This window comes from Gaeumannomyces tritici, assembly GCF_000145635.1.
Source record: "Gaeumannomyces tritici R3-111a-1 unplaced genomic scaffold supercont2.1, whole genome shotgun sequence".
Lineage (NCBI taxonomy): Eukaryota > Fungi > Ascomycota > Sordariomycetes > Magnaporthales > Magnaporthaceae > Gaeumannomyces > Gaeumannomyces tritici.
The window spans coordinates 2,108,073-2,127,929 of record NW_008804545.1 but is presented as its reverse complement, the minus strand read 5'-3'; the positions used below and the strand labels follow the sequence as shown (position 1 = coordinate 2,127,929).

General features: G+C 59.2%; 7 protein-coding genes across 7 annotated transcripts; 4 read left to right on the top strand and 3 right to left on the bottom strand.

Moving 5' to 3' along the window:
• Positions 1 to 365: 365 nt before the first annotated feature.
• On the bottom strand, positions 366 to 2,981 carry GGTG_00666 (ABC1 family protein). The gene is made up of 3 exons (XM_009218417.1): positions 2,272 to 2,981; positions 2,028 to 2,178; positions 366 to 1,945 (listed from the first exon to the last, which is right to left on the bottom strand). The coding sequence occupies exons 1-3, from the start codon at positions 2,718 to 2,720 to the stop codon at positions 572 to 574; spliced, it is 1,974 nt and encodes a 657-aa protein (XP_009216681.1). The 5' UTR covers positions 2,721 to 2,981; the 3' UTR covers positions 366 to 571.
• A 202-nt stretch (positions 2,982 to 3,183) lies between these two features.
• GGTG_00665 (hypothetical protein) lies at positions 3,184 to 6,211 on the bottom strand. The gene is made up of 4 exons (XM_009218416.1): positions 5,663 to 6,211; positions 4,578 to 5,320; positions 4,356 to 4,492; positions 3,184 to 4,271 (listed from the first exon to the last, which is right to left on the bottom strand). Exons 1-4 carry the CDS (start codon positions 5,872 to 5,874, stop codon positions 3,573 to 3,575), a joined length of 1,791 nt encoding a protein of 596 aa, XP_009216680.1. The 5' UTR covers positions 5,875 to 6,211; the 3' UTR covers positions 3,184 to 3,572.
• A 178-nt stretch (positions 6,212 to 6,389) lies between these two features.
• On the top strand, positions 6,390 to 7,578 carry GGTG_00664 (hypothetical protein). The gene is made up of 2 exons (XM_009218415.1): positions 6,390 to 6,767; positions 6,927 to 7,578. Exons 1-2 carry the CDS (start codon positions 6,525 to 6,527, stop codon positions 7,458 to 7,460), a joined length of 777 nt encoding a protein of 258 aa, XP_009216679.1. The 5' UTR covers positions 6,390 to 6,524; the 3' UTR covers positions 7,461 to 7,578.
• Positions 7,579 to 7,584: 6 nt separating this feature from the next.
• GGTG_00663 (phospholipase D1) lies at positions 7,585 to 13,510 on the bottom strand. Its single transcript, XM_009218414.1, has 3 exons — positions 13,300 to 13,510; positions 7,918 to 13,234; positions 7,585 to 7,846 (listed from the first exon to the last, which is right to left on the bottom strand). Exons 2-3 carry the CDS (start codon positions 12,825 to 12,827, stop codon positions 7,840 to 7,842), a joined length of 4,917 nt encoding a protein of 1,638 aa, XP_009216678.1. The 5' UTR covers positions 12,828 to 13,234; positions 13,300 to 13,510; the 3' UTR covers positions 7,585 to 7,839.
• A 681-nt stretch (positions 13,511 to 14,191) lies between these two features.
• On the top strand, positions 14,192 to 14,889 carry GGTG_00662 (hypothetical protein; the record flags this gene model as incomplete). The annotated part of the gene is made up of 2 exons (XM_009218413.1): positions 14,192 to 14,508; positions 14,748 to 14,889. The coding sequence occupies 2 exons, from the start codon at positions 14,192 to 14,194 to the stop codon at positions 14,887 to 14,889; spliced, it is 459 nt and encodes a 152-aa protein (XP_009216677.1).
• A 1,136-nt stretch (positions 14,890 to 16,025) lies between these two features.
• GGTG_00661 (tubulin gamma chain) lies at positions 16,026 to 18,195 on the top strand. The gene is made up of 6 exons (XM_009218412.1): positions 16,026 to 16,192; positions 16,251 to 16,291; positions 16,386 to 16,735; positions 16,814 to 17,107; positions 17,173 to 17,637; positions 17,708 to 18,195. Exons 1-6 carry the CDS (start codon positions 16,185 to 16,187, stop codon positions 17,933 to 17,935), a joined length of 1,386 nt encoding a protein of 461 aa, XP_009216676.1. The 5' UTR covers positions 16,026 to 16,184; the 3' UTR covers positions 17,936 to 18,195.
• Positions 18,196 to 18,284: 89 nt separating this feature from the next.
• GGTG_00660 (hypothetical protein) lies at positions 18,285 to 19,210 on the top strand. The gene is made up of 2 exons (XM_009218411.1): positions 18,285 to 18,584; positions 18,691 to 19,210. Exons 1-2 carry the CDS (start codon positions 18,460 to 18,462, stop codon positions 19,007 to 19,009), a joined length of 444 nt encoding a protein of 147 aa, XP_009216675.1. The 5' UTR covers positions 18,285 to 18,459; the 3' UTR covers positions 19,010 to 19,210.
• Positions 19,211 to 19,857: the final 647 nt, after the last annotated feature.

Here is a 19,857-nt window from a genome sequence, read left to right as displayed (position 1 = left end):
ATTAAACACAGGCCAGCACCGCCCCGCCTCCAGGTGCCCCCCCTGGCACATCGCCAGCGCCATCTACAGCGGCTAGGCAAAACACGGCCGTCTCCAAGCAGGCCAAGCGGGGGCCCGCAGGGCGCAGGCAGCAGGCACCAACATCAAGGGCCTCGCACTCGCCTTCTTCTCTACTCGGACTTTTTGCAAGTGGAGACAAGACGCGCGCGCTCCTGGCTGTTCGCTTTGGCCTGGGGTGCCTGGCTAGCCTGGCACCCTGGTTTGTTGACGGGGTGGTGGCGTCAAACAATATCGAGGAGGAAGGGAGATAATTTGTGGTCCAACTTTTCCCCCTTTGCTTGCAAGTTGCAGCCTTGGTCCATACCTGTTTACGAAAGAACTCCCAATTACTCCATCGACGGACTGGTTTTAGAGATAGTAGACCACGGAGGAGTATTGCCAACTTTGAATCTGCACGAATTAGCTTCTGTCGGCCTTGGGTAAAGCGTTACGGCTCCCTTCTATAATTATAAACCATCTAAAACAGAATATCTGTCTCTTTTTGAAAAAAAAAATGAAAAAAAAAACACAGCTAGGCAGCAATCGCGACAGGGCCACGTAACCACGGACCAGCGGTCCTCTTGACCGACAGCCATAGCTCAAAAGCCTCCAGCTTGAGCTCAACCTTGAGGAAGTCGACCCAGGCGGCCAGGAGGCGGATGGTGTTGGGCGGCCAGAACAGAGACCCCCTCTCGCGAACGGCCTCGAGCCGCTCGTGGAAAACGGTGCGCATGCAGTACCGGGCCAGGATGAGGAACGACCGGACCGGCCCCTGCCGGGTCTGCAGGTTCTCGTCCAGGCTGCGCGTCAGGTCGTTGGTCTTGAGGATGAGGAGGATCACGCGTGGGATGCGCCCTAGGAGCTGTACCAGGTCCGCCAGCATCCCGTCCTGCAGCGCCCCGCTCATCGTCTGCTTCTCGTCGAGGGACCGCGGCGCCATGACGCCTCCCGCGTCCGAGGAGCTCGGCGAGGCTGCGGCCGAGAGGATTCCAAAGTCGCGGCCCGTGATGGCCGAGGCGAAGAGCGGGAAGGTTTCGTCGGTCACGCCCGCGATCTCGCCTGCCCACTTGCGCATCCCCGCCATATCGCCCTCGACCACGGCCAGCCACATCTTGGCGTAAGAGCGCCTGATATCGACAGGTATGTCCCGGTAGAGACCGTGGTCATAAAGAATGATCTCAAAGTTGCGCCTGCTGCCTCCTAGACCAAGCAAGCGCCGGAGACCCAGGCGGGAGCCGCCCTCGCGTTTGCGAATGGCGATGTTGCCGCCGTGCGGATCGCAGTGCAGCGGGGCACCGTCTCCAAAGATCATCTCGTTGAAAAGGTGCGCCAGCGTGGCCGAAACTTCGTCACGGTCGATGCCTTCCGAATCGATGTACTCGAGGTCGTCTAGCCGGTGGCCCGACTCGTTGGCCATGACGAGAATTCGTTGCCGGGCGGAAACAACCTCGGGGATGATGAGGGGCAGACGCGCCACGCGCGCAAAGTGCTCACGCGCTCGGTCAGCGTTGAGGGCCTCCTGGGTAAAGTCGAGCTCCTGGGGTAGCGACAGGTCCATCTCCTTGGAAAGCCAGCTCAAGTCGTACTCGGGAAAGAACTTCTTGAGCGTGTCAAAGCTATAACGGGTCAGGGCCAGATCTAGCTGCGTCCATTGCGCCAGCTCCGGGTGCTGCACCTTGACGGCCACGCGTCGGCCGCTGTCTTTGAGTGTGGCCAGGTGGACCTGCGCCAGCGAGGCGGCTCCGATGGGTTCCGGGCTGAACTCGGAGAAGTGATCCCACAGCTCCTGACCCGTGTCTGCCCGAAACATTTCTTGGATAGACTCGAAGGACGAAACGGGACACTTGTCCTGTAGAGGGATGAACGTCTCGGTCCACTCGGTAGGTAGGAGGTAGTTCATGGCGCTCTGTGACAGCAAGGGAAAGTGTTAGTGTCGTGGCACCAGTGTAGATAGAGTGAGTGGTGCATGGGACGTGAAGGGATCGTACCAGATGCTGCCCGAGCTTGATGAATATGCCTCCATTCTTCTCCAAGACCCTGAGCGTGCGGACGGCGCATCGCTTGTGGCAAGCACCTAGCTCTTTGTTGTACTCGTCGTGGTCTTGTATCTCCTCGCGGGGCTTCAGGGTCGAGCGGTAGCTGTGCATGTGGCCGGGTGGTCAGTCTCGGCTGGGCCGAAGTCGGCGTGGCAGGGAGGGGGGGAGACAAGGGGGTGTTCCGGGCGAGCGCTACTCTTGAATGTTGGTGTAGAGCGCCACAGCAACCCTGGCGCAGCGCTCGGCGACCTCGTAGCTCTGCTTGATGTCGTCGGTGAAGGCCAGGAGCCCCACGCTGGCGGCACCGCCCGTGGTTGCCAGGAGCACCTCTCCACGCCGCGATCTTTGGCGCGGGCCTTCCCCTTGTTGTTGCTGGTGGTGGTGGGAAGAGCGGCTGGGCCCGGGGCCCGACGGGGACGAGGAGAAGGAGCGCTTCGAGGACGAAAGGGACGAGGCGGCGGTGACGTAATAAGACCGGACAGTGGGAGCGGCCGGGCTCACGACCGCGGTATGCAGGGCTCGCCTGCCGGGGCCGGGGCCGGCGGACTGGCTGCTCCGACAGGCGGCGCATGTCCACTCGAGGCGCGGCCGGGGGCGGGCCCCGAGGCGGCCCAGTGACGGCGGGCGGAGGGCGGCGACCTTCATGGTGCTTGGAGTGCTTGGGGCGTCGGCATGCTCCTGCGACGGCGCAGTGGTTTTGGCAGCGTCTGCTGCGGTGGGCGGCGAGGCCAGATTGCACTAGGCGGCGGCGTCTGAAAAGGCTCCAGCTCAGGGCGGTGTCGCGCTTCACCGGTTCCCAACAATCGATAGAGAGTCAATTGTTGAGTGGGCATTGGTCCAAGCCGACGTCTTGGAGCTCCATCCATTTCCCGATTTTCGATCGTCTTTTTCATCCTTTTTTTTTTTCTCCCTCATCCGTCATTGACCGGAATCGCAGCTGGCAGGGGCCCGCACATTATTACCCACTCACCGGCGCACTGGGACGCCGAGGTGGCGGATCCCTGCTTGCTGAACGCCCCCTTGCCACCGCCAACCGCATACCGTAGTGCAGCAAATACCAGGTACCACAGGACATGCGCTACGGGCAACTTCGGGGACTTCCGGGCGCCCGAATGCTGACATGTGATCTCAACCGGCGATATCGTGTATTCAGCAAAAGTATACAACGTGAGAGTGCCATCTGGAGATAGCACGCCTCAGATAATCAACCCCCTGAGCTCCCGCCGGACCTTCCTCTATCCAAATAGCTTGCTTAATAACTCTTCAATGTCGGCTGTTGCGCCACCCACACCTTGCGTATGAAGTTGCAAAGTATCTGGGATCGGGCACCTCTAGCTCTATATACATCCATGCATCATGTCTCCGGCCACATGGCATAACTACCCATCCGTTCGCTGTGCTCTACTCTGCAAATCTGATTTTCTTTTTGCTCTTTTTTCTCGAGACTCAATTTTCCGCTTGGACCTTCCCCCACCCGCCCATGCTTGTCTACACCGCTCACGCAAGGATGTCCTCGTCAATCTCCAGGTCGAGCGCCCCAATGATGTCGTCGTCCATGAGCGGTTTGTGGATGGTCGGCAGGCCCTTCTTGTCCCTGTTCTGCTGCAGCTTGGCTAGGTGCGGTAGCAGCACCGGCTTCTGTGCCCCGAGCTTCGGCGTGCCGTCGGCCGGCGTGCTCGACCCGCTCTCCACGCCAGCGGATGCCTTTTGCGGAGACTGTGTCTGGCTTTGGCTGCGCTCCAGCTTGCGCTCGCTGAAGGTGCGTTCCTTGAGCTGCGCCTTGCGCACCACGTCGCGGTTGCGCTTTCGGTTCTCAATGTTGAGCTGCGCCAGACGCTCCTGCTGTGACATGCTGCTGTTGGAGCTGCTGGCGGGCTTTTTGTGTTGTGTGAGTGACGTTCTGAAGGCCAGTCGCGGAGTCTCGAGGTTATCGAGCTGCTCTTGAAGCTCCTTGGCCCGATCTTCGTTGCCCACCGCCCGCGACTCGGCAATTTCTTGCTCCAGCTCCATGCGGTCATAGCCCTGGAATCGGGCCTTCAGCTTCCGGATCCTTTCGATCTTCTGAGAAACCTCCTCGTTGGTCCACGCGTGGGCTAGGAGCCCATTAATGTCCTTCACCTTTGCATCAATTTTGGACTCGGTAGGAAGGGGCTCCCCTTCCGAGGCGCACGTGCTCTTGTATCTCCTCCACTCGGACTGATATCAGATACGAGGAACCATCCATGTTAGCAAAGCGCAGCCTTTGTTGGTTGTGAATCATGGCGGGTGGGGATCGCGTACGTCAGTAAAAGGAGAGTTGGAGCAGGCGATAAAGGGCCAATCTCTGACAGCCTTTCCATGTGCTGCAGTGACATACTGGTCCGTGATGATGGTACCATGTGCGCCATCGGTCGCGTATTCTTTGCCCTTGGCAATGCCTGTCCAGTGCGGCCAAGACGTCACATGTCAGTTGGGCAGTCCCTGTCAAGTCTGGCGGTATTGCGCCATGGCGGCGAGACTCACCCTTAATGACTGCCATGCGGTACACGTTCTCGCCTGTCTCCCGATCGGGCCCGATAGATATGCGCACGAAGCAGCCAACCATGGCTTTCTCGAATCCCGGATGGAAGCAGACCTGGCCGAAGCGGTTGCGGCTCAGACGGACCCGCTGTATGTGGTCCAGCTCCGCCGGTAGGTCCTCCTTCTTCGGCTCCTTGTCCCTGGCCTTGGACTTTGACGGTCCGGCCCAGTCGACCTCGCTGTCGGCATCGCCGTCGTCCTCGAACTCGTCGTGGAACGATGGTGACCTGCCCTTGCGGCGCTCCTTGTCTTCTTCCCGCCGGCGCGTCCGCTCTTCCTTCTCGGCCCTCGCCTTCTTGAGAGTGTCGAGGGCCGAGTTTGTCTCGCCCACGCGGGTGCCGCCGATTTTGGTCCGCACCCGGGACGTCTTGCGCCGGTCGTCTTCGAGGCCTGCGGAGCTGGCAGTGCGCTTCTTTTGCAGCTCATTGTTGCTGACGAGCTGCCGCAGCAGGCGGTTCTGGATCATCTTTTCCTTCTCCTGAGCGCGCTCCGCCAAGATCTCCTCACGCTCGATCTCGCGCAGGCTCATGATGTGGGCCTTCTCTGCAAGACTCAGGAACATGCCCTCTACGGGGTATTTGTCCTCTTCGTCATCGCGGGTCTTGCTCTGCCGTCGATCGTCGTCCGAGTCGGATTCGTCCATTGGCACCGACTGCTCGGATCGCGGGCTGGATGGCGCGGAGGATCTGCGCAGCAATGAAATCGTTAGGGCCGTCACTGGTTTCGATGGGCTGGTAGGTGGTGGAAGCTGGGTGGCATGCGGTGCTGGCGAGCTAGGGTCGGACCCAAACGCAGTCACAGCTTTGGGGTGTGGGATGGGAGATATATAAATCATGGCACGTAGAGGGACAGAGACAGAGGGTGGAATGGCGTGGAAAGCGAGAGGCAACAAAAGATGTTTGCTTGTCGAGCAACCAGGGAGACGAGAAAGCGAGGGAAACTGGAAGGGCGGGTGCCGGCGGCGGGCTGAGGAAGATTGGGCTCGAAGAAACCAGACTGGCGCGTGCAACCAGGTTGTTGGTACTTACGCCTGGCCCTCCTCCTCTGAATCATCTGACGTCGCCCGGGCCTTGGGCTTTTTCGCCTTCTTTGAGGCGCCGTCCTTTGTGGCCGAGGCGTCCTTCTTGCCGGGCGGTGGAGACCGCGACTGGCCCCGGCCCCGGTTAGACGCAACCTCCTCCTCGTCTGACGACACGGCGCCGCCGGCGAGGGCGAGCAGGTCATCGTCGATGTCGGACATGGCTGCTGCTGTGCGGGCAAGGCGATGGCGTAAATGCTCGCGCAGACGCGGCGTCTATGCCGATGCCGCGGGTGGGTGCCCTGGCTTGTAAGTCTCGACTGGCTGGTGCACTCGGACGGTGCGCGCGCGCGTTTGTGGGCCAGAGTCGGGCGTTTGAAGTGCGCCGCGACGGGGGATTTCGGATCTGCGGAGGACGGCGACGGTCGCGAAGCCAAACAAAAGCTAGATAGATTATTCGAGTGCGTTGAAACACGGGCCCGGGAGTGGGTGCGGCGGGAAGAGGCAGCGATAGTAACGAAGACGGGAAAACTGTCCGTCGCTGGTTGTCCCAAAGCCCATGCCCGTCGCGAGTGCCGGACACCAGGGCGGGTGGGTCGGTCGGGTTCTACAAAAGGTGAGGTGAGCCAATGAAAGGCGACGCCCGCGCAGACCCCCAACCGAGGCCTTGCAGGTCTTGGCTAGGGCCCACCAGAGGGGGAGCGGTAGCGCCCCACAACAGCAACCTGCCGGTGCGATGCTGGGCCCAGAATGGATGGATCGATATGGGTTGAGGCTCTGATTCTGATGTGGGAACCCAGATATCGCATCTATATTTCTCCCCCATGGCCTGATTCCTCGGCCTGCCTCCCCAGCATCGCACTGCCGCCGACATGTCCCCACTGCCGCCCACCGCCAGGTCCTGCCTCCGGGCCGCGCGGACGCAAGCAGCACTTCCGGTGTGCGACTTTCTGGCCCCAGCCTTGTTGTCCGCCCGCAGCCGCCGATGGCTCTCCGCAACGGCCCGCCTGCGCGCCGACGCCATCTCGCCCGCGCCCGCGCCACGGCCGCCGTCGGCTGCGAAACCAAGGTACAAGCCGTTGACCGAGGAGCAGCGTGAATTCTTGTCTGCAGCTGTAAGCCCCGCCCGCCCCTCGCACATCTTTAGGGAGGGGTTAGGGAGAGGAGGGTGCATCTGTCCCGAATCGGAAGCGGCGCGGCCACCTCGCAGTTCCCCGTGCTAAATAACGCCTTGCCTTCTTCCCACCCCCGCTGGCCCCGTCCCCGCCCGGCAGCTCCGCGTGAACCAAGCAGGCGAGCTGGCCGCCGTGCGCATCTACAAGGCGCAGACGCCGCTGGTGGTGCGCCGGGACCCGCACCTGCGCCCGCTCATGGCGCACATGCTGAGCCAGGAGGAGGGCCACCTGCGCACCTTCGACTCGCTCGTCTCGCGCCACCGCGTGCGGCCCACGGCCATGTACCCCGTCTGGTCCGCCGCTGCGAGCGCCCTGGGCTGGGCCACCGCCATGATGGGCCGCGAGGCCGCCATGGCCTGCACCGAGGCCGTCGAGACCGAGATCGGCGACCACTACAACGGCCAGATTCGCATCCTGCTTGAGATGGTTGCCCAGTGGGAGCGCGAGGGCTACGACGTCGGCCCCGAGTTCCGCGACCTCATCTCCACCCTCCGCCGCATCCGCGACGAGGAGCTGGAGCACCTCGACCACGCCGTCGAGCACGACGCCAAGAAGGCCGAGCCGCACTGGCTCCTGACCGGCATCATCCGTTACGGCTGCCGCGGTGCTATCTGGGTGAGCGAACGGGTGTGAGGGTCGAGGTGAGCCTTTGGCGGGAAACTGTATTTCACCCTCTTGTACAACAGATTTCATCACTAGGGTGGCTGCGTGCCGGGAAATACTATATCCGCAGGGTAGGAATGTGGCAACATTCCAGTGCTCCTCCAATATTCTCAGCTGAATTACGACTTTTGATTGTGGTCTTATGATACTCTAGGGGCAGTAGTTTAGGGTTGCAGGGAACAAGGGGGAAAAGCAGCTACAAACTGATGCTTATTCACCTGCTGCCCAGAAGGGACAAGGTCCGCCGGATCCCGGACGCCAGGCATGAAAATGCAGTTTCAGGCGAGCAAACGGAGAACAACAACAAGATAGAAATGACCCGACAAAGTGAAGTGTTGCTGCAGCTCGATCAGTTGCTGCGGCAGACGGTTAGCATCATGAATATATAATCCAAAAGGTGTGGCCTGCGGCCAAGAATGGAACTCACTAGATCTGCAGCGGCGCCACCAGGTCGGCCTGGTAAAGCCAGTTGCCATTGCTCTCCTCCACAGTGAGCCAGTCGTACGGGAACTGCACCAGGGCGCCCTGCAGGAAGCCCAGAACCTCCTCGGCGTCCCCCTTTGTCATGACCTGATCAGCTTGGAAACCGCGCCGACTTCCCTTAGTGGTGGCACGCCTGCGGCGCGGCAGCGTCCCGCCACTGCTGCTCCCGCCGCCGTTGTTGCTGGACCCGCTCACACCCGTGCCGGGCTTCTCCTGTGTCGCAAATGTCGGTCGCCTATCCCTCGCCTTTTCTTTGCTGGCTGGGAAGGCCGACGTGCGCTCCACCTTGGGCGTGTGGAGGGCCCTCTCGGCCGCTGCAGCCATCTCGCGATCAAGCCTCGAGTTCTGCCGGGAGTGGGCCGGCGTGGTGAACGGCCGCTTCTCCGTCATGGGATCCACCCCGGCCCTGGCGGCATCCGCGCCATCCTTCTGGCTGTTCAGATGGCTGGCCAGCTTCTCCGACAGGCCAGACACGGCCGACGCCGCCTCGGGCGCCGAAAGGCCCGGCGCAGCAGCTGTCGGCTTCTCCGCATGGCTTGTCTGCTCCTTCTCCATGTCAACATCAGGCCCCTTGGCAATCATGGCGTTGTTGAACTCATCCTGAAGCGCGAGGTATTCTTGGTACTCGTGCCAGTTAGTCACCTCCGAATCGGGCATGCAGTGAAACACCCTTCTGAAGATCTTGGTGTTGTTGTCCGCCACCCTCGCCCACACGTCGTCGTAGAAGGAGGAGGTCAGGGGGTCCAGCATGCAATCCTTGTGAATATAGGCGGGTCGGATGTCGGCGGCGAACATATTGGGGGGGCCCTCCTTCATCTTCCCGTTCGCATCCACCGACGCAGGGGGGCCGCCTATATCGGTGTCGTCAAGCACAGGCAGCGAGGGGAGCTGGTTGACCCGAGGCAGCCCTTGCTGCTCCGTAGTCAGCCGGCTTAAGATGGGTGGCAGCGGGGGCAGCGATTCGCTGCCGACGCCCGTGTCAAAGGCTGGGAACGGGTCCTTGGAGTCTACCGTGCCTTTGCCCTCGGGGAAGATGTTGTGCAGCAAGACTTCGCGGCCGTCAACAACCGCACTATCACGTCCTTCATCGAGGCCTTGGCTCTCGGCAGACTTCCACCGATCCAGTCCGTGGCCTTCCACCTCACGGCGCTGGCTGGCCGAGCGGGAGGTCTGCACCGATTCCTGCTTCGATTGCCTCCTGTCAAGATTGTGTTCGTCGTTCAGCACTCCCCAGTCCACGTCGTGGTTGAAGCTTGAAAAGCGCCTGTGCTGTGGTATCGGCGACGACGAGCTCTCTCCGTGCGGGCCCGGGCTTGACTGCGCGTCCGAGTCGCCAGACTCGCCGTATATGCGGTCCATCTCCTCGTTGTACTGCACCTCCTGATCCAGCTCGCTCTGCCGTTCGCTCTCCTGGATCTCATCCACATCCAGGCCGAGATGCTCTCGCATCAAGCGGAGGCGCAGCGTATGAGCAAACCGGCCAACTTGATACGGCTGCCCGCCCATCGTGGACCAGATCATGTCCCGATCTCTGACAACAGCTGCGCACTCCGAGTCTCGGGTACCGAGCAGCGACCGTTCATTGATGTTTGCGGACCCGATGAGGGCGGTCCTGTCATCGACGATTATGATCTTGGCATGGATATAAAGCTGCTCCGTCACCAGCATGTTGTTTGGCCCGATGCGCCCCCACGACCGCAGGCTGAAGAACTGGATGTAATCGTCCGGTTCGATTCCGGCGGCGCGGAGCCTGGCAAAGATGGAACTCTCGCCACGGCAGATGCTGCGGAACTGGCATTGCATAATCAGGCGCACGCTGCTGCCGTCCTGCTCTGCGACATTCCCCTCGAACCCGGGAAGGAGAGGGATGAGAATAACAGCGCGCCAGTCCTCCTCGTTTTGGTGTGCGCGAATGATGCGCTCGACGAGGGCGTCAGCAATGCCGTTGGTGAACTGCACCCCCATCGCCTCTCCGCCCGTGATGAAGAACTGGTTCTCCATGTAGACAAAGTGATCCGACTCCTCAATCAGCTTCAGATAGGCGGCGTGTATGCTAGCCTCGGTATCGGTAATGCCTAGCGACCAGTTCGTGGCGGACCGCAGAATCTGTACCTCGCACGTTCCCGTGATGCCGAGTTCTTCCAGCTCCTCCGCCTTGCAGTCCGGCGGCGGCAGGAGGAAGGGTGTTGGGCGGGTCGGCTTGCGCCCACGGCGGATGTAGTTCCACCGTTGCACAAAGTGGCGCGTCAGGTCGCGGGCAGGCTGCCCGACCACCTGCATCGAGATGTCGTGCCACGGCATCCTCGGCGTGACGGTCCGGTCGTACATCTCCTCGTACGGCAGGTTGAGCCTGACAAAGTCCATGACACGGGCGTTGGAGTAGTCCTTGCCCGGGAAGACCTGAGTGTGGTCCGTGTCCTTGGGGTAGTCGCCAGGCTCGAATCCGGTCAGCTTGTCGTCGGCGACGGGATGCTGCGGACTGTCCCAGCGGCCAAAGCAGAGGTCTATCCCGCCCACAAATGCGACGATATGGTCAACGATGCAGATCTTCTCGTGGTGCGCAAAGAAGAACTGGTTCTTCTTGAACTGATGCGGAGACCGCTGCACAAAGATGTTGGGATGCAAGTTAAGCAGCGACTGCTTGGTGTAGTCCGAGTCGATCGGGATTGCTTGCTGGACGTTGCGGTAGATGATGATGAAGATCTTCACCCCCTCCTGGGCCTTGCGCTGTAGCAGCCGGTCGAGCCGCCACTTCTGGCTGATGCAGGCGGGCCGTCGCATGTATATCTCTGGGCTCAGCCACCAGTCGTGGATATATATCACGTCCTTAGCCATGTTGATGGCGCGAGAGACATTCCACATGTAGTCCCGCCCATCGACGAGCCACTGCGCGAAAGCGGCCTGCCTGACAGGGGCAAAGCTGCCGAACCTGTTTTCTTGATGCCACGGAGTCTGGGCCAGCATCCCCGTGATGGATTCCTCAAACTGCTTGATGAGGTGCTGGTTACGCGCCCACAGCTTTACCTTGCGCTCTGAAGTCATCAGAGTCACGCGGTGGTGTTTCTCCTGGGCCTGGTCCGCGAGGTCCATCTCCTGCTCTGCGTCTTTGTCCTTGTTCTTGCGTTTCGATGCTATCTGCATGAGCTTGTTCTTCTTGGGGATGATCTGGAACTTGGGGTCCACCAGGTACACGTCGTAGATATTCATGTTCTCTGGTGACTCGACGCAGACGATGTAGCTCTGCCGGACGAGGAACCACTTCCTACTGTGCCTCTCGATCACAGCTCCTGGTGTAAGCACACGCCTGAAGTCGAGGCCCTTGGCTGACTGGATGTGCAGGAAGCACTCTTTGCCATGGTAGCTGCCCTCGGCCGCCAGCCTGACCCCAAGTGCCGAGAGCTCCAGGAACCGACACAGCCGGTTGCTGTCCGCTCGGAACATGAGCCACCGCACCATCTCTTGCAGGTACTTCTCCAGCATCTTGCGCTGCTTGTCGACATATCGCTTCCGCGACTGGAGGGCGTCCATGGTACTCGCGGCATAGTTGGGGTCCATTCCAGGACTTGCGGCTTCGCCCAGGTTAGTAGCGGACATGTGCTGGCGGCCCTGCACGGCGCTGCCTTGTCGTGATCTCCGTCTTGCGAAGATCCCACGGTCTTCAATATCAGTCGCGACGCCTTCAGCGGCCGTTTCCTCGGCGCCTGTGTCTTCGGCATCGCCCTGGATACTCGCTTGATCATCTTCCTCTTCGTCCTCGACTCCACGCAAGCCCCTGACGTAGGGAAAGACAGAGGTGGGAAATCTCGGCTGTCTTGGCCTTGAGCCCGGGACAGCCAGGGAGTATTTCTTGTTGTCGATGGCAAGCTTGTACTTCCAATGAAGGTTCAGGATCTCTCTGATGGTCCGCTTCACGGTCCAGCACATCCTACTCGGACCGCTGCCATACTCGAGATCGATGGTGAACAGCCAGTGCCTCTCGCTATCGCCTTCCACCGGAGCGCTGTCTGTTATCCTCAGACGCAGCTGCTCCAGCAGGACCGGAATCCTCTTGTTTCCGTGCTCGTCGCGCTGTATCATGCTGGCGAGCATGAGCACGGCGGGGGCACCGGCCCGGAGCTCGGCCATGAGCTCGGCGGACTTGAGGTAGTCGAAATGCTCCGGCTTCTTCTGGCGGAGGAGCTTGATAGCACCCTTCACCTGGCGCCACTTTTGAACGCCAAAGGTGGACGCACGGTCGGCACCGAAGAAGGGGCGGCGGGGAGTGGCGTCGCCCCCGTCTGAAACACCTCCTCCACCGCCAAACCTGGAGATGCGCCGGATGTGACCAACCCTCCTGCTAGGACCGCCGGGGCTTTCGGCCTCATCAGTTTCATGTGCCCTCCCGATCCAAGACGAGCCCCGCCGCCAACCGACTTGACGAGCAAAGTGGTCGCGTCCTTCGCCCTCAGACAGCACCCCGCGGTATTCGGTGGCGTCGGGCATCGTCGCCCGGCGCTGCAGCAACCTCAGTCTTCGAGAGCCGATCGGAGAATCTAGGTCGCCGTTCCCAGCCATGGAGGGGGTGTTTGGGCTGGTGTGCGACAGCATCTTGGGTCGCCTAATCCTCCGACGCTTTTTCTTGGTTCTTGGCTCTCCATCATCGGTGTTGGCCTCATCAGCCGTCTCCTCCACGTCGGCATCGCTACCCTCTTCGTTCAGGGCGCCTAGCACGCGCGGTGAGCGGGGGAGGATGGGCGAGCTCGGGGTCGAACTCGAACGCAGATGGCCGCGTATAATTCTCGCCTCCTCTTGGGGATCCAGGGGCGGATCCACCGTGGGACTCGGGTCGATGGCGATCACAGGCACGTTCGCCATTATGGCCGAGACGGAGATCAGCCAGCCAGCGAGTGTTCAGTGCGGGCTGTGCGGAGTACCCAGCGCAGCCTGACTTCTGTGGCTGAAAGTAAACCCCTGGGTCCCTCTAGTCACGATCGGTGGCCTGGTTGAGTCGGGGTCTGCTGGACGCGGGGAGGGTAGAGGCCGCAGATGCGCGAAGTTCGGACAACTACAGCAATTTTGCTTCTTTCGAGGACATGTTGTGTCCCGATAGGCGGTAGGACGGGTTTGGTGGCGTGGAAGACTCGGGCTATAGGTACCAGGTAGAGGGAGGTGGGAGAGGCGGTTCGAATCGGCCGAGCTCAAACTGTCGGAGTCAGGAGTCACAATGCGGTCCGTGGTGTTGCCAGCACACAGGAATCCGGCGCGCTTGCCAAAAAGGGAGGCTAGAAGCAGAGATAGGTTCTGGGTCAGCACAGAGGTGGTAGCTGGTGGCAGGAGACGGGCTCACAGCAAAAGCAGGGAAAGGCGATGCAGTGGTGCGAAAGCACATGTGCTCCGGACTCTCAACGGGCCTGTTCGCAAACACCGTATCCAATCCCAATAGCGGACCAGCAGAGACTAAAAATCAGGATGGGCTTCCCAGCAGAGAATTGAGAACAAGCACCCGCGCATTGCAACCAAGCTCGCTGGCTCTGGTGTGTGGTTCGCACCACCACAAGCCAGGGACTTGTCGAGGGTCAGGATAAGATTGGCCTCGACTCCTGCGGCTGGGCTCGGATGGGGCAGGGGCCAGGCCGCTCCCGAGGGTCCAAAAATTGGGGCCAATGATGTCAATCCACTGCCTGCTACATTGCTATGCACTCCAGCCTCCCACTGGGAGATCGACATGGACTTGTCGACGCATTCCACAACCGTCTCGCCGCCACGTCTCTTGATCTGCGGGCTAACACAAGATTGAAGCACCGGAGCTTGAGCCGGCCCTGGCGAGCTGTTGCTGCGAAATCAGCCATCTCGCATCGCCCAAAACGGACCCCCAGTAGCGTAGATGATATACATAGCGGCATCGACTCCCCATTTCCGAGACGGCGAAGCGATGTGAAGCACCGAATGAAAGGGGGAGTCGCGGATTTCCTAATTGAGACCTCCGATTCCAGTTCAGGGGATGGATTGCCTGACCCCGGCCTCTGCAGGGCGCTCCGTTCGCGTACCTTTTCAGCGGGCCCGGCTCTCATGGTGATGCTACACATCACAACAGCTCACTTGCACGAGCTCATGCTCGTTGTGCCCTGTGCTTATGCTATGACCCGAGCATGCCCGTGTGTTGTGCTGAGGGGTCAAGAGCTCAATCCAGAGCGGCGCAGCCTTACGCATCATAAATTGCACGAGATCGCTACATAGAGATGTCTCGAGCCGACTTTGAACCAGAACGGATTTGGGGAGACGATGCGGAGACGACCGTATTCGCCCAAGGATATGGGTTAGGCCACACGGCCATGTTCAGCTTCACCCTAGACCCGTCGAAGCCTCCGACAGCAATGTTGAACCGCATCTGTACTAGGTTCCACGCCTTGGAGACCAGTACGGAGGCGGGCACTTTTCCGAATGCTGATATAATGCGCCAGGCATTGTGGAAGGCTGTCGAAGTCGTCTGGCTGCAGTGTCTAGCAGGCCCCAGGATCGACGACGTTGGTGCTATGGTCGACTCTCACGACGACACGTGCTGGAAAGTCAATCACCCATCCTCTATTCCCGCGCTATCTCCAGTGTCTCAGCGATGCCGAAGGTGGCTTGGTTGCTCCTCGTATCTTTTCTTTTTGCTTCTCGCGCGGCTGCAAGCGGCAAGAAGCTAGATACCTAGGTAACAACATCGCGTGCCGTGACCCAGGAAAATCCCCCCTGTCACCAGAGATGGCCAAACCTACGGTAGACTTTGCGACACTCACCCGCGACGAGCAGTTGGGTGGAAAGTGCCACACGTGTCCGCTTCCGCGATGGCCCAACGGGCTTGCACGTCTTCAAGGGCATGGATTTCCGAGCCTACCTGACCCACTGCGACGACGAAGGCGACAAGAACGCTCGGCACATGATCGACTGCTAGCGCAACTCGGAGGCATTGTTCAATGTCGGGGGTGCCATCGAGAAGTCAAACAAGCCAGACCAAAGGATTCCGCCGGAGCTCAAGGTCAACCAACTTGTGTGGTGATATGACCGAGGCCGTGGCCCACACCCACCGGATTGCCAAGCCATATCACATGGATATCAAGCCGGGCAACGTTCTCATCGCCGATGGCGAGAAACGGCTCGTCCTCCGCGAGTTCGAACAGATCGATGCGCCGCCCACCACCGTAGACGGGACATGGGATGTGTCCGAGACTGCTGACAGCGATGCCTCTCGGCCGCGGTTGATCCACGAGAAGTACGCGGGCCCCGAACGCCACAACGGGGAGGAATACCTCCAGGTTGGCGACTCTAGCTGGCATTCCTGGAATGTGTTCCTGCTCTGAAACCACCAGAACACCCTGACCCTGGAGCTGGCCAAGGTCTTCAGCCTTGAGAGGACGATGTGGATGCTCCTCCGACAACCGGACATGGATTTTGAGGATGTCAAACACCCTACAGACCTTGTGACAGACTGGGAAGGCGTCGAGGACATGTCTGAGAGCTGGAAGCAGATGGTGGACCGCTGCCTATTCCCGGATCCCAACGAGGGACCAGACGTGGTGGAGGTGGTGCGTTTCTTCAAGCTGCAGGGCTTGCTTCAGGCGCGGACGTGCCGCGTCCCCACCAAAGTCCAAACCGCCTGCCTCCCTAGGTACCTACCTAGGTACCCAAGCGTCCCGCCGAGAGTCAGGCACGGTGGTTGTGGCATGGCAGGAGCCGGCGGTGGCTTTGGGTAAAAGGGGAGGACCGTCCTAAGGTAGCAAACGTGGCCGCTGCAGACATCAACGTGCGGTTTTGAAGCTGCACTCATTGCTGAAATGCTTTTAAGAAGTGGTAGGTAGTACTTGGGTAACGGCGGAGCAGCGGCCATAGGGTCGGTGTCGGCGTCCTCCCATTCCTGACCCCGTCGTCGCCATTGCCTCCGTTATCGACGGATGAAGCACGTGTCGTGGTGGCACTCCCGCCGGGTCCCATGAACATCCTTGTGGATTCCTACCACCCCGGTCTGAGCTCGCTGATACACTGTGCGCTCCTCTCGAACCTTTTACCCACTATCCCAATCGGGTTAGTCAGCATCGCGTCACCCAGCTCCAGCTCGCGTCACCCTTGCTCCCTATCATCAACCAAGCGACCTTTCGAGTCCCTCTAGGTAGTCATCGCAGCACCGAAAGAAACCTCCGGCACTGTTTGAGACGTGGGACGAATTGTTTTCTATTGCATGTGCACGTCGAGATGCCTAGGTGAGGATCTGCTTGCCCAGTGTTTGCATCTCAGAGCTGCGCCGCTAACTAGGCGTAGGGAAATAATTACCATTCAGGCCGGCCAGTGCGGCAACAGCAGTATGTTCCCCTCTCCCCATGGCCTCGGTCCCAGGGAGATGGATGTATCCCGTATGCGGGGCAGGCCGGCACGACTGACATTGGGAAACAAAAGTCGGGAGCCAGTTCTGGCAGCAGCTCTGCCAGGAGCACGGCATCAACCAGGACGGCAATCTCGAGGACTTTGCGACTGAGGGCGGTGACCGGAAGGATGTTTTCTACTACCAGAGTGACGACACGAGATACATCCCCCGGGCCATTCTGATCGACCTGGAACCCAGGGTCATCAACAGCATCCAAACCGGCTCTTACAAGAACATCTACAACCCCGAGAATTTCTATGTGGGCAAGAACGGTGTCGGTGCCGCCAACAACTGGGGAGATGGCTACCAAACGGGCGAGTCGGTCCACGAGGACATCATGGAGATGATCGATCGAGAAGCGGATGGTAGCGACTCCCTCGAGGTGCGTGCCATGATCCAGGAGCGATGTTCGCTCATAACATGACCTTACGGGACATTAACCAGCCGCGCCGCCGTCCAGGGCTTCATGATGCTACACTCCATCGCTGGAGGCACTGGGTCGGGTCTGGGCTCTTTCCTTCTTGAGAGACTCAACGACAGGTTCCCCAAGAAGATTATCCAGACGTATTCCGTCTTCCCTGACACCACCAACGCGGGAGACGTCGTTGTCCACCCTTACAACAGCATCCTTGCCATGAGGAGACTCACTCAGAACGCAGACTCGGTGGTCGTCCTGGACAACGGCGCACTGTCACACATTGCCGCTGACAGGCTACACGTCCAAGAGCCTTCCTTCCAGCAGACGAACCAGCTGGTACGTAGTCGCTACTCCCAGCCAACCTATATGGCCATCTTGCGTTCTCACACCGTGTTTTCTAGGTCTCGACCGTCATGTCGGCCAGCACAACAACACTGCGATACCCAGGGTACATGCACAACGACCTAGTCAGTATACTGGCGTCGTTGATCCCGACCCCCAGGTGTCACTTCCTCATGACATCCTACACGCCTTTTACTGGCGACCAAGTCGAGCAGGCCAAAACCGTTCGGAAAACAACGGTTCTCGACGTCATGCGGCGCCTACTGCAGCCCAAGAACCGCATGGTATCGACTGTTCCCGGCAAGAAGAGCTGCTATATCTCGATTCTCAATGTCATCCAGGGCGAGGTCGACCCCACTGATGTCCACAAGAGTCTCCTTCGCATCCGCGAGAGAAAACTGGCAACCTTCATCCCCTGGGGGCCAGCCAGCATTCAGGTCGCCCTCACAAAGAGGAGCCCGTATGTAGAAATGAGCCACCGCGTCAGTGGTCTCATGCTGGCAAACCACACCAGTATCGCAACGGTACTACAACCCCGCCCTTTTATCGACGGCAACGGTACCAAATCCGGCTGACACCCCCATTTCTCTACAGCTCTTCAAGAGGATCGTGAAGCAGTACGATGGCATGAGGAAGCGCAACGCATTCATGGAAGTATACAAAAAGACTGCGCCATTCTCGGAAAACCTGAACGAATTTGACGAGTCTAGGCAGGTAGTCACCGACTTGATTGCCGAGTATGAAGCAGCTGAGGACGCCACCTATTTGAGCGCAGAATCGGACCAGCCCACCTCGGCAGATGCAGACAAGAGGATGGGTTAGGAGAGGGCTATGGTTTATGTATTTCTGTGCTTCCATTTTCTCGGTCACTTGGACTCTTATTGATACGGTCTTGGTGTGACAGGGACGCGGGCTTGCAAGGATACCTGCGATACCTCAGTCGGGGCGTTGGTCTGGACATCCTCGGGGGTCTGCGGAAACGAATGATTATGACATGAATAGAATCATCCCAGCTGAGCGTTGCCCGCCCAGATCTACCACGTAATGAACCTCAACCACATCAATGTGATGTCATACCCCACCCGTTCTTGGCACCACATGTGTGCAAGCGCCTTGGTCGACTGCCCGACAGCGATCAAGATTGAGGCGAGAAAAGGTAATCCAGGCATCAGCCTGGACCTTTGTCTTCTTTTCTGGTGAAACTATCTCCTACGACCTGAGTCCCATAGGGTAGATCGTAGTCGATGCTTTTCGCCGGGAAAGCTCACCATGGCTGGTGGGCCCTTGGGCCGTCAGTTCGACGTCATCGAAGTCGATCTTGAGGATTCTCGGTTACGTCAACTCTGATGCCCCCGTGTATAAAAGACCTCTGGCTCACAGGGCTGGTGTTTTGGACATGGCTCCATCTTAACCACCTTCTCAGCGTTGCAAACAAAGCTCACTTGACCTTACATCATAACGAAGCAATAATGTAAGCAAGCCTCAGCATTCCCCTACTCCTGCCTCTGTAAACGATCAGCTACTCCAGGTACGAGCCATGCTTGGGCGGCAGTGAACCAGCTAACACTAGAATGCAGCAACATTCCAGATATTGTCACGAGCCAACGACACGACAACGCAAATATGGGCGAGTCCAAGCAAGATATCATCGACAGGCGTCAGGCCAACCTTCCCCTCCCAGAACAGCCGCCCGTTGCGTCAGACTGGCAGTCTGCAGATGCGAGGAACGTGAACGTCGGCTCAGGAAGGGTCCAATCCGATATCTCGGCCGGCGACGCAGCCTCGACCGGCCTCAGAGAGCCAGCAACCGTTTCGGCAGGGGCCGACATGAGTGGGATTGGCAGGCAAGGAAAAGACAACCTGAAGGAGAAGCCCAAAGATGCCCGGTCATCTTGAGGCCGAGGGGTCAAGCTATAGGAATGTTGCTGTGCTTGGAATCCTCGGGGGGATATATGATTGGTCCGTGCGTCTTTGCGGGTGTGTCAACGTGGCGCATACCCATCCGTGAAGGGTGAACTTCTGGAGATATCAGGGACATTCTAGACTGCTACCAAGCCTTTTAACATACCACAATAAAGTATTAGCCACCTTCTGAGATCTTTGTCCTCTTCATTTGGTAGAAACATGTTCGTTTGGTGATAAAGGGCCTTCTGCTGCCAAGACATTCGTGGATGTGTATAAGGAACGTATGAGTAAATAAAGACGTGATACGTTCAGCAATATACCTTGTTTCGGTTTCCAGTATCGAATTAATGCGCTTGACTTCTGCCAAATATTAGAAAATGGCGAAGCCTCACGCCTCTTGCACTAACCAACTTGTCGAGAACGCTCAAACCTGCGTAGCATCCCCAACCTACAGCACTAAGAGGGGTGCCAAAGGGCAGCTGCCACTTCGACCAAGAACTTGGCAAGCACTAAGAGGGGTCCCGGATGTACTACTGGTAAGTGACGGCTGTTTCTTTGGAGCTTGCGCACCTGTCCCAGTGGCGACAGGAAATATAGGGGCATTTGGATCATGTGGTAGTGGTGAACCCGTGGTGTCTCTAGTTCAGTTGGATGCCCGACTGCCTGGAGGAATACATCTTGAGGATTTATATATGATTGGAGTATCGAGAGGGCCGAGAGCAGGGGGTCCGTGGTGAGGTGCGCTGATGTCTGGCTCAATATATCTCTGCTTGTCGGGTACATACATATGCGGGGTTATGTGCTTCCCGTTCTGGCCCTGGCGTGGACGAACGGCAGGG

Excerpts from the sequence above, each read along its gene's own strand:
- GGTG_00666 (XM_009218417.1), bottom strand. The coding sequence starts at position 2,720 with ATGAAGGTCGCCGCCCTCCGCCCGCCGTCACTGGGCCGCCTCGGGGCC. Across the intron at positions 2,179-2,271 it reads CTCTACACCAACATTCAAGA|CTACCGCTCGACCCTGAAGC; the intron begins GTAGCGCTCGCC and ends CCACATGCACAG. Across the intron at positions 1,946-2,027 it reads TCAAGCTCGGGCAGCATCTG|AGCGCCATGAACTACCTCCT; the intron begins GTACGATCCCTT and ends TTGCTGTCACAG.
- GGTG_00665 (XM_009218416.1), bottom strand. The coding sequence starts at position 5,874 with ATGTCCGACATCGACGATGACCTGCTCGCCCTCGCCGGCGGCGCCGTG. Across the intron at positions 5,321-5,662 it reads TCAGAGGAGGAGGGCCAGGC|ATCCTCCGCGCCATCCAGCC; the intron begins GTAAGTACCAAC and ends ATTGCTGCGCAG. Across the intron at positions 4,272-4,355 it reads CCAACTCTCCTTTTACTGAC|TCCGAGTGGAGGAGATACAA; the intron begins GTACGCGATCCC and ends ATCTGATATCAG.
- GGTG_00664 (XM_009218415.1), top strand. The coding sequence starts at position 6,525 with ATGTCCCCACTGCCGCCCACCGCCAGGTCCTGCCTCCGGGCCGCGCGG. Across the intron at positions 6,768-6,926 it reads GTGAATTCTTGTCTGCAGCT|CTCCGCGTGAACCAAGCAGG; the intron begins GTAAGCCCCGCC and ends CCCGCCCGGCAG.
- GGTG_00663 (XM_009218414.1), bottom strand. The coding sequence starts at position 12,827 with ATGGCGAACGTGCCTGTGATCGCCATCGACCCGAGTCCCACGGTGGAT.
- GGTG_00661 (XM_009218412.1), top strand. Across the intron at positions 16,292-16,385 it reads CGGCCAGTGCGGCAACAGCA|TCGGGAGCCAGTTCTGGCAG; the intron begins GTATGTTCCCCT and ends GGGAAACAAAAG. Across the intron at positions 16,736-16,813 it reads ATGGTAGCGACTCCCTCGAG|GGCTTCATGATGCTACACTC; the intron begins GTGCGTGCCATG and ends GCCGCCGTCCAG.
- GGTG_00660 (XM_009218411.1), top strand. The coding sequence starts at position 18,460 with ATGCCCCCGTGTATAAAAGACCTCTGGCTCACAGGGCTGGTGTTTTGG. Across the intron at positions 18,585-18,690 it reads CATCATAACGAAGCAATAAT|CAACATTCCAGATATTGTCA; the intron begins GTAAGCAAGCCT and ends ACTAGAATGCAG.